This window comes from Rattus norvegicus, chromosome 3 (genome assembly GCF_021556685.1).
Source record: "Rattus norvegicus strain SHRSP/BbbUtx chromosome 3, alternate assembly SHRSP_T2T, whole genome shotgun sequence".
Classification (NCBI taxonomy): Eukaryota; Metazoa; Chordata; class Mammalia; order Rodentia; family Muridae; genus Rattus; species Rattus norvegicus.
Window position 1 is genome coordinate 49,140,718 of NC_141536.1, and position 12,243 is coordinate 49,152,960.

The 12,243-nt window shown below is 40.9% G+C and overlaps 1 protein-coding gene across 2 annotated transcripts in view; it reads right to left on the minus strand.

The window, feature by feature from the left end:
- Nucleotides 1–645: 645 nt before the first annotated feature.
- Nucleotides 646–12,243, minus strand: part of Slc38a11 (solute carrier family 38, member 11) — a 63,305-nt gene continuing 51,707 nt past the window's right edge. For both annotated transcript variants that reach the window (XM_087653121.1, XM_087653119.1), the window contains one exon: nucleotides 646–1,629. In XM_087653121.1, the coding sequence (XP_087509247.1) occupies nucleotides 1,579–1,629 (51 nt within the window). In that variant the 3' untranslated portion in view covers nucleotides 646–1,578. The remainder of the gene's footprint in view (nucleotides 1,630–12,243) is intronic.

Genomic DNA, 12,243 nt, shown 5'->3' on the forward strand with positions numbered 1-12,243 from the left:
CAGGTAATAATTATGTCTTCCCCTGGATAGATGCTAATCTTTCCTTGGCTAGATTCTACCACACTTCATTTTTAATGTTAGAAAGGGAAGAACTAAGAAAGGATACTCAATGGTATTTCTGTGTGTATTTCACTTTACATATTTTATATTTTATAGCAGTTTGAGAGTCATAACAAAATTAGGAGGAAGGGATAGATTTCTCCAAACACACCCAACATGCAAAGGAATTTCTGTAGTCAGGCTTCTACACTAGGGCAGTGCAGTTAGAGCTAATGAACCTCTACATACCACCATCAGCCATCTACCAATTTGCACTGAGCTTACCCAGTATTACTGGATCAATGTAGACTGATCCCTGTCTATTACTGTTTGTCATAAAGTGTCATAAAGACAAAGGAGTGCCTTGAGCTCTAACTGATAATCCCCTTTCCTTCATAATTCTTCATCCTCGCTATCTGCTGGCTGTCTCTAAACTTCTGACAGTGCCATGCAGTTGAAGTCATATTGTATGTGGCTTTTTCAGGTTGCTTCTTTTACTTCATAGTGTGAACTTGTTACCTCCATGTATTTTCATTACTCAATAGCTCACTACTTATCCTTGAATACTATTCCAAATACTAAAGAAAACATTCCAATTTCCTTATTAAATCATGCACATCACAGCTTATTGGTTTATTGACCCAGTGCAAGGAACCACCCTTGCTCCACAGTTCTGACAATTATCAATAAAGCTGTTCTAGTGATCTGAATGCAGGTCTTGTGCGAGCATAACCTTTCAACTTCTTTAGATAATTACTAGGAAGCACACAGTGGTTGGATGCTAAGGCAAATGTATGCTTTGTTCTGTAGGAAGCTCGCCAAGCTGTCTCCCAAAGTGAATCATCTGAGTTCTCACCAGCAATGAAGGAGAGTCCCGTGGCTCCCCATCTTTATCTACAGTTGGCACTGCTGTCATAAGGTTTGACTTAATGGGTGTGGAATGGTATCTCATTTTAGTTTGTGTTTCCCTAATGACATGAAACCACAAGAACCTTTTCATCACGTGTGTGCGATCTGTATGGCTTTTTACTTGTGAGTTATCTATTTGGGGGTCCATTTTTAATCAAGTTGTTTTCATTGAGTTTTCTCTTTTCGAGGTTTGATTATTTATTTGTTACTCTTAAGGACTCTGATTTGATTGCAGTCAGATTTAGAAGTAGAAGCTTTCAGTGAGGACAGCCCACATCTCTGAGCATTCTGCTCCTGGTATTTCACTTTGGTCTCCTTCATTCTCTTTGCCAGAAGTTTAGCATATTCTGCAGCCTTCTCTGTGGGTTTTTCCCCTAGTTGTTTCTTCAAAGTAATGCAGCAGTATTTGAGTTGCAAAAAAATGAAGTAATAAGACGCTGAATCTTGGGTGCTTCGGTCCTGGCCTTCCTTTTCAAGGGCTTTCTGACAACATGTTGGTGGACATCATCATCTTAGAGAGCATCAGGATTTTTACTGGATCCTTTTGGACACACCACTAAGGCACAGTAATATTTGTCAGTCCAGGAACATTCTTCTCTCCTTTCTTTACAATAACGGAGTTGAGAACACTCAGTTTGGCATCCTTGAACAGACTTGGGCTTCCTTTCTCCAGTTCTTGATCTGTAACAAGAATTTTGCTTACTCAACAGCAGACTCTGCTGGGGGGGGGGGGGGGGGGAGGAGGTTCTTCATCTTAAGGATAAGCACCAGGGAAACCAGGAGTGTTAAACACACAGCATTGTCTCTTCAGAGGGAGGAATGCATAATCTGTTTTCCCTCCAGGAGGCTGGGAGCAGGCATGGTTCATAGCCTGCTAACCTTTGTGCTGTCTATGTGATAGAGACCAGACCACACTGGATCCTCCTCCAGACCCATATCATGAGCTTGTCAATCTGTAGAACCTATCTTTATTGATGGTGTCACTTGTACTTTATAAAGAGTTTTTGATGTAGTCATGTGTTAAATTTTATTGTGCACACAGAATTGAGATAATTATCTCTAGGAAAGTTCTCACCAAATCATGCTGTGCTTCAAAATGGCTAAAATAAACTACTCAGGGTCTTACTCACAAAGTAACCAACACCAACTACTTAGTCGTGTTGAACCAAACTAACCTTTTTGCCTCCTATGGATTGTTACTCCGCTGGTCGTGGTGGTCAGAGGAACCCCTGCACTCTGCCATGGGTTGAGATGCCTTACTTCTTGGGAAAACCTTGATTGTCCTGCCTGCCACTTATTCAGACCACATAACTCTTCCACTCTTACTCAGAGCACCGGAAGCTACTTCTGTGGCCATGGGCTTCTTCTGGAAGGCACAAAGCTTACCTTCATTGTTCAATGAGTTTCTGACAGCTGGTGGCTAGGAAGGAGATACCCAGCTTTACCTTGACACAGTTGATAGAAAAGAATTGTTTTTATTGAGTTTTAAGGAAATTAACCAGGCTCAGAAAGAAAAATGACACATTTCCTCTCAGATAATATCAATATTTGTGTTGAGTATAGGTGTGTAACTGTGGGTAGCACATGAAATCAGAAAGAGGGCCGTGAGGATAAGACGTCTACAGGAGGGGAAAGGGGGAATATGAGAGAGTAATACGATGCCATGAAGTGGAAGATGCTGCTATTTGTGGGGAAGATGAGAATCAGTAAGAGGTTGGGGGCAGAGGAGAACCGGAGGTGAGCAAGAAAAAGCAGAATAATTCTGTATAATGCATGAAAATATTACAGTGACACTCATTCATTTTATGCTAACCAAAAACTTAATAAAAGTTGCATTTATTTCATTTTGGTAGCCAAGAAAGTATCACATCCATTCCAACAGTCATGGCTATCCAATCATAACATACCATTCTTTATTAAGCAAGGTACAGATATTCCATGAGTGAGAACATTTCTTTTAACAGTGACCAAAGATTATGAGCTAACACATTTTTAAAGTCAGCAAGAGAATCATGCCCACCCTATTGAGAACTCAACTTCTTCTCTGTGGACCTAAAACGTTGCTATGATTACATTCATACCTTTCTGAGTGATCTTCCCAAAGTGATTTGATTTTTTTTCCAGCCATCTACAGGAGAGCATGATGTAATAACTCCTGTTATAGTCACTCAGCTTCACAGTTCATCCACTATTGATACTTTTGTTACATTTATGCACTTACCATCATTGTTTCTAGATTATGTAAGATAAAATTTCAGGTGTTGTTGTGCCCACAAATAGGCCATGGTGTGAATGGCAAGACAGTTTCTTCACAGAAACACAATCTCACCTCCATACACAAAAATTGAAACATGCCTTTAAGAGCATTGAGTATTTGACGAGTTTTGAGATCTTCATATGCTCTTAGCACCCTTTTCCAACTGTTTGCCTCAATTATGGTCTATGTAGGATTCATAATCCTCTGTGATCATCAGCACATCTTTGACTCTTTAGCATTCGGGTTCACTTCCATTTCCCCATATCTACCAATATGGCTCACACACACCTACACCGGAAGTTAGATTTAAAGACTAAATTAAATTAAAATGCTATTCTTTATTTTTTTATGTTACTATGTAAGTGGAGTTACCATCTTCTATTGGTGATGATATCAGGCTTTGCTCATGGTCTGTGTTTAGGTCTATTAATCAGAGAACCATAAAATGGTGATATTTTTACTCTCTTTCTTTTCACTTATAATCTGATTATTTGAAGAGAGGAAATGTTTCCATCAATTGTTTGGCTATGCACTTAGCACAAAATGTAGAGGAAAGGCTAGAACTGTGCTTGAATCTCTCCCTATAAAATGGTTTTCCCATAACCCATGGGCTTCCTCTAATCCTCAAAAGATAATGAATTTTGCTTTTAAAAATTGTACAGGTTATATTTTAAAACACTTATTATTCTGACTGGTACTCATGGTACGCTATCTTCTGTTTGTTTGTTGAATTTGTTTGACAAATTCACCAGTGGACATAGTTTTTTCATTCACAAATGCTGATAAATCCTCATATCATACTTTTCTGCCCTATATCTGCAATTTCTCCAAAGCATTCCAGAGAAAGATATTTGTGGATGAATGTGTTGGTGATGCATTCAGTGATGTGTTCAATAATGTATTTAATGCTTTATATAGTTTCTAAGTCATTGCAATAAACATAACTAGAGAGTATGCTTTTAAATTTTTTGATGATGAAATAGTTTTAATTTATGCAGATATTTCCAGCTCAATTTTAGGGGTAAAAGAACTATACAAATTCATTAAATTTTCTTTATCCCGTGTCTAAGTTCTTGAATTGTTTAGATTTATTTTATATGTGCAAGTGTTTTGCATGAATGTATGTCTGTGCACCATGTTGTTGTCTGCTGTGAACAGAGGTCAGAAGAAGTCATTGGATCCCTTGTAACTGGGGTTAGGTGTGAGCCACTATGTGGGTTCTTGGAGTTGAACCTGGGTCTTCTGCAAGAGCAAGTACTTTCAACCACTGAGTCTTCGACAAGTCATGGGGAAAATGCTGAGTATAATGGTATACGCCTGTATATCTGCGCATTTTAGACCCAGGAACAAGAAAATTGATGCAAATTAATGGCCAGCATGGCCCCCCCTCTGTCTTGTCTCTCTCTGTCTCTGTCTTTGTCTCTCTTTGTCTCTGTCTCTGTCTGTCTTTGTCTCTCTGTCTCTCTCTGTCTCTCTCTCTCTCTCTCTCTCACATACACACACACACACACACACACACACATCTTTTCAAAGTTTAAATCAAAGAAATAATGATAAGGTTGAGAATTACCCTTATATATTTATATATTTGTGGTGGTTTGAATATGTTTAGCCCACATAAAGTGGCACTATTAGGAAGTATAGCTTTGTTAGAGAAAGTGTGTCACTGTGGAGGTGGGGCTTTGAGTTCATATATATATAATATAATATAATATAATATAATATATGTAATATATTATATATATGTGAATACACACACACACACACACACACACACATGGTTGAGTCTGGCCAGTATGAAAGACCCTCCTCTGGGCTACCTATGGAAGGCAATCTCCTTCTGGTTGCCTTCAGATCAAGATGTAGGCCTCTTGACTCTTCTAGCAACATGTCTCTCTGCAGGGTGCCATGCTTCCCATGATGATGCCATGATGATAGTAGTTTAAAACTCTGAAACTTTAAGCTGTCCCCAATTAAATATCAGCCTTTATAATAGTAGCCTTGGTTATGCTATTTCTTCACAGCAATGGAAACACTAAGATAATATTAGATATTTTTCTGTTGCTGTGATAAAATACCATGACCAAGAACAACTTAAAGAACCAATGGCTTATTTTACCTTATGGTTCCAGAGGGATATAGTTCTCGAAGTCTGGAAGGCACAGGGTGGAGACAAAAGCAAAAAGCTGGCTGTGAATCATGTTTCCATCCATATACGGAAAGAGAGTGAGAACCAGAAGTGAATGAGGCTATGAACTTCGAGCCCAGCATTTTGTGATGAATTTCTTCCACCAAGCCTTCACCCCCTAAACATTTTATAATCTCTCCAAGTGGCACCACCGACTGAAGTTCAAATGTGAGAGTACATGAATCCATGAGGGACATTTCTCATTCAAGCCACCACACCTTGGGACTATTTTCTCAGACTCTGCCCCATGGAAGACTGAAGTGACTAAGAGACCCAACTCAAATCCAATTCCTTTGCTGGCCCAGACCACACTTTGTGAATTCCAGCAGGGCAAACAGCTCCCAGATCTTTATGTGTGTGGGTGTTTTTACCTGCAGGTGTCTTTGTGCTCCACAAACATGCAGTGCCCGCAGAGGCTAGAAGAGGTTTTTAGTGGATATGTGAGGCCTGGGAATTGAACCCAGGTCTTCTTTTTTTTTTCTTTTTTCTTTTTTTCAGGGGCTGGGGACCAAACCCAGGGCCTTGTGCTTGCTAGGCAAGCGCTCTAACCACTGAGCTAAATCCCCAACCCCGAACCCAGGTCTTCTTAACCAACAAGCCAGTGCTCTTAACCACCAAGGCAAGTTGTCCTTTCAGTCCCACCTCCCAGATATTAATCCAATAGGTGGTGCTGCAAACCTGTGAACTCAGTTGTTGTCTCTGTGTATTTACATTATTGTCTGTGCTCCTTTCTACTTTTAGGGAATTCCTTTTATAGAAGAAGATCAACTATGTAATTTATCTATCTATTTACTGTAACTGTTAAGCAATGTAATATTTCTTACACGTAACCTCTCTGTTAAGTAGAAAAGCAGGAAAGATTGTTGGGATGAAAAGAATGGGAGCTGGTTTCTCACACAGGAGTCTCGACAGTTTTTGTCCATGGAATTAGTGGTAGAGGAAGTTGTTCAAGAGTTCCCTGTGGGATGCCTCTTCCTTAATACCTGAACCACAGAGATCTGGTTATTCCTGATCTGTTTGAATCTACTCCATGGATTATCCTCTTTCATTTCCTATCTTATCCCCTTTTAAAACAATCTGTTATGGTCTAATCTATATATCCTGAAGTCTTATTCTGTATAAGGCTGTCTAAGTTCTAGAAAGAAATGAATTGGGCTTGGTTCTGGCTGCATAAGACTCAGATATCAGTGCTTGGGAGATATCAGAAATGGGAGAGTCAGGATGTCAGAGTTAGCCTGGGCTACTTAATAAGATGCTGCTGAAAGAAAGGAAGAAAGAAAGAACAGGAAAAAGAAAGAAAGAAAGAAAGGAAGGAAGGAAGGAAGGAAGGAAAGAAAGGAAGGAAGAAGGGAGGGAGAGCTGAGATAGAAAGAAACCAGAGAAAGACAGACAGAGAGACAGAGAGAGGCAGAGAAAGACAGAGACAGGGGCAGTCAGGTCAGAGAGAGTGCTGTCTGCTTACAGTCCTAGTGCTGGAGAGGTAGAGATAGGAGAATAGCTAGAATTCACTGACAATTGAGCCGCATCTAATCCTGAAAACTCTAGGTCCCAGTGAAAGCGTCTGTCTCTAAACTAAAGAAAAAAATATTTTTATAAAAACATACTTTAAAAAATGGACAGTTGGTCAAAGGAAAAATGCCCCAAAGTTCATCTCCAGCTTCCATGCACGCACACATGCACACGCACACGCACACGCACACGCACACACACACACACACAAACACACACACACGTATCTGCTTGTGTACACAAACAAACATGCACACACACATACATAAATGCAGAACGGGAAGAAAGAAAGGAGAAAGCATAGATGGCTATGGTTCGTGTTCTTGGCTGTTTAATCACCATGTACTTTTTGTTTAACCATGCACTTTTAAAAGGTCACACAACCAGAAGTAGCAGCTGTATTATATCTCAATAGACACACTAAGCAGAAGCCAGGAGTTCAGCAAGGGGCGGGGCTTTGGGGGGAATTACATTCATTTTGTGGATATCACACCTGTCAGATCTCTAAGTTATCCAGACCAGAAGGTTCACTAAGTTAAGGAATATCTCACAGACCTCAGTCCGTTATAACGCACTGGAATGTTTATTCACAATGGCTTGTTCCTTTCCTGTCATTTGCATGGGATATCCACAGATTGCAGAGGAAGAAAAATTATCATCCTAGCTGCAAAGGCTAGGGAGCCCTCAGAGGAGGAAGCATGGGCATCAACGTAAGATTCTGTTAGAGCCTGGAGCAGTGGGGAGGAAAAGGCATTGTTATTATTTTCTTAGAATCAGATTTCCTAAGGATTAATTTTGATCCTCTAACTTATTCTCTGATGTTAGTGAAAATACATATCTCATACTTTCTTTAAAATGTTCAATGTTTATTTTGCTGTGTCGCAGATTGAACCCCGGGCCCTCTCCTGCTAGACAACTGCTGTATCACTGAGCTCTGTCCACAGTCCAGATGTATCTGCTCTAAATAAAGAAATCAACGATATGTCCAATACCATAATAGCATTCCACAGATGATAATTTGGAAAAGTGGATGAATTTGGAGAGTGCAGTCATTTTATAACATATGTTGATCCATTACGGCTGGGCTGTAATAGCTCTAAGGGGCTATTTTTATCTAGAGGGCAAAGTAGGCAGACACGCAGCTGGTGTTTAAAGAAGAGAGGGTATTAGGTGAAACAATATAATTGCTGAAGAAAATCGTTTAAGGACCGAGAGAGCCTGGTTTAAACTATGTGAGCCAATGCATGACGTCAACATTATGGGTGGCTACTCATTACTGTCTGGATGAAGAAGTTCCCACTTAGAGCTAGGAGCCCATGTTTTGCTTTCATACAAATTGGAAGCTTGGTTTCCTCATAGGTTGCAAGTACTGGGGGGGAGGAGTTCACTGAGGAAGGTAGAGGAAAGTATTTCCTTGTTCATGTCAAAAACTGAAAAATGGAAAGAGTAAAGGCGGAACTTGGATGGCAAAGCCTGAAGGTTAGTGGAAGAACCTCTGAGGGACTCAGGCTTCCCAGAGGCAACGAGAAGTAGAAAATGTAGACGCTTCTTGCTTGAAATGAGTGCATTTTTTTATGGAAATGAGAGAGTTGTACGTTCTCTGTCTAGAATAGCAGCTCTCAACCTGTGGGTTGCGAACCCTTTCACAGGAGCCATATATCAGATAACCTGCACAGATATTTACGTTACTATTCATAATGGTAGCAAAATTACAGTTATGAAGTAGGAACAGAAAGGATTTTATATTTGGGGGGCTCATCACAACATGACAAACTATATTAAAGGGTTGCAGTATTCGGAGAAACCCTGGTCTGGAGTATTGTGGGGATTTATGCAAAAGAAAGAACGGTTATGGTCCACAGCAGCCAAGAAAGTGAGAGAAAGCAAACCGGAAGGTTTGTAGAAGTTACAGTACAGGCCCCTCTGAATGGTAGGATGGGGTATAAGATGAAGCTTAAATAAATCATCTGGGGACCAGGAATCCTCAGACGACATTTAAGGTACACCCAGCTGTTGCAGTAAATATTAAAAAACGGGTAACCTTTTATCCCGCGCTGGTGCGGCACCTTTGGGCCACATGGCACTGTGGGGTATTTTTATCTCAGTGGTTCCATGCTGCCCCCAAGTACTCTCAGACGCAGGTGGTCCCTAGTGTTAGTTCCAGCACCGGAGGGCCATACGGAACTAACCATAATTTATCTCTGGCTAGTATGTCTCCTGGCGGCTCTCTGCTAGTCACGAACTCTGTGGTTCCAGCTACTCAGTAAAATTAGGGCTCTAGAAGTCCAGCATGGGCTGGCCTATCGTGGCTCCCAGACACAGACTCTGCACACACTCTCAACAAACCCCCCACCCCGGTAGTTAAGGTATAAACCGCTCACCTAGATAAGATAAATTGACCTATAGAAATCCATCCCTTAAGAAATATACATAACTACCTAGGGCCATTTAAGACCATCGGGATATGGGTTGTACTTCTTCATCCCCATCTTGATTCTCCCACTTTCCCTTCTCTCTCACCTTACACAAACTTTGTCCCTGCCTTATTTTTTTACTGCCTAGTCATGGCCTTGACCAAACTTGTGCCAGACCTCACCTGCAAATAGACATCAACCTACACGTCACTCGGGGGATGTTGGCCTGGAAACCGGGAAAGGGAATAACAATTGAAATGTAAATAAGAAATACCCAAGTTAATAAAGATGGAGAAAACAAAACAAAACAAAAAACAAAAAAAAACCTTTTCTCTCAAATGTAAGTTGAGCACCACTATTATCATTTTTGTAATGCATAAATAAATTGATTTAATTTTCATAATTGGTGTGATATTGAGTCATGATTTCAATGGGTAGTTGGGAGTTTATATTTTAACTACGAGGGGACAGTTGTTGGGAGTGTGAGCAGAGTCTGTGACAGGGAGCTGTGATAGGCCAGCCTCATGCTGGACTTCTAGAGCCCTGATTTTACCGGGTAGCTGGAACCAGAGGGCTCACAGCTAGTAGAGGGCTGCCGGAAGAGCTACTAACCAGAGATAAATTATGGTTAGTTCCATATGGCCCTCCAGTGCCGGAACTAACTCAAAGGACCAGTGTGGCATGGTGCCATGCTGTAAGGGTTCACTGACCGCCTGGGTCTGGGGGCAGCATGGAGTCGCTAAGATAAAAGTACCCCACAGTGCCATGTGGCCCTAAGGGTGTCGGCCTAGCACGGGATAAAAGGTTCTGCTTTTTTAAATAATTACTGCAACACCCAGCAAATTATTTATTCCTAGGAAACGTTCTACATGAATGTAACATTTTAATGGCTTCTTTTTAAAGTGTACTTGGAAAGGTCATATTGCCTCTGAACATCTCCTACTGTGTTTCTGCACTCAAACAGTCCCTCCAACAAACCTTGGGGTTTCATCTCCCAATTTCTCTCAATGTTTAAAGCTACTCTACTTCTCATGTCTATTTTTAAAGCTTGAAGCAAAGACTAAACTAAAAACTTTGGCATAATGACTGTTGAAATGCTATGCCCCCGTTTAATTTACTCCATGTTGTATAAAATGGTGGGTTTTCAGGCTCTGCCTTGCCCTAGAAAACTCCATTTACAAGTAATTATGACCCCATTTTGAGGAAGAGGGATGACTCACCACCCACCCACCCAACATAGACTGATAAATGACTTATTCATGGAAATAGAAGGGAGCTACCCTGTAAGTAGAATGGGAGTCTTGGAGGACATGGGTATATTGAAATCATATCTGGGAAACCAGGCTCAAAAACTCATCAGACATATGAAAATAAGAAAGGGGTAGACCTCATAAAATGGCAGACACTTACTCCATGATAATATGGCTTTATACCAACCTAACATCTGCTACCTGGTATATGTCAAGTACTCAGGACTCCCCAGCTGTTCCTGGGCTTTGTCTTAGCTCTGTCCCCGTTTATTACAGTAGCCTACTTGTCTGCCTAACTGCCCACAGGTTTACTGTTTGTCTGTCCTCATCCAGACCTGGACCTAGTCTACATTTTCCCGCCACTGATCTACCTCCTGCGTTTAACGCTGAAGCTGAACCCTGAAGTTTTCTTCTTAAAGCTGACTCCAGTAGGTCTTGCGGAAGCTCCCTTGTGACACTGGCTTGTCTGTTATCTCATTATAGCCTCTTTCTTACTTCTGAAACCCCGTGAATCCTGCTAAAGCTTGGATTCATCTCATAAACCGTATAAATGCATATAGACATATAACTATATTTATGGTGTGATATGAGAGTCCTTAGTAGTTAAGCTTGGAATAAAAGAGCTTGCATTCTCCTTGGCAAAGCTGGGTATTCTATGGCAAATCAGTGTCATTGAAACTGTTAAGACTTACAAATGTATTGTTATTTAACAGATTCTGATTTTATAGAAAGGGACATATATGTTTATCTATGTTTCTGGAATAGTGTCCCCAGGACAGTGGTGAATACCTATAATGCCATCCTCACTCAAGTGCTAGAGGCAGAAAGACCAGAAAGGTTCCAGGTCATCTTCAGCTGCATAGCAGGTTTAAAGCCAGTTTGGTCTAAATAAGTCCCTGCCTCAAAACTAAACAAAAGGTAAGGAAAACAAAAATGAATGGGATGGCACCGAACTCACTTTGCATTCTTCTGAGGCAGCAGAGAACATCAAACCCAAGGACATAGAACTCAGCTTGCAGTCCACACTGCTGTTTATAGAGAGAACCACTGTAGAGAGAACGTCTTGTGCATTGTGTGGTTGCATAACCTGTCAACTCAAAAGCCTCTGGCCTGAGGCTTAGGCAGGAAACAGAAGAGGGGACATGGAAAGAGAAAGAATTCTGGAGAGAAGGAGGCAGGAGATTGGCCAGGAAGATGTAATGAGCTGAACGAGTGGTACCTGAGGACGTTAACCAGACACGTGGCAGAATGCAGGCTAGAATGAATGGGCTATTTTAAGGTACATCTAGTCAGAGAAGAGCCTGACTATACGGCCAAGGTGTTTGTAAATATATGTTGAGTCTGAATCTTATTTCTGGGAGCAAGGGGCTGGGAGGAAGAGCCAGGGACTAACTTCTACAAACCATAGTTATTTTACTTTTTTTCCCCTTAGAGGAGGCTCTACTGTTTTCTTTCCCAGGACCTAACCAGTTCAGCATTGGGGTTATATGATAGGAGTTAAGAAGCCTGGGCTGAATTTCTTCTGTAATTAGCCTGCTTATCCTTGGGGGAAAACAAGTTTAAAGGATGATAAATGCATAGACTTAGAAATAAACAATTTCCAATGTCCTTCAAATTTTAACTTACCAACAGATATTGCTTGAAAAGGTTTTCTTAATGTGTTGTCCTTTGTTTCTA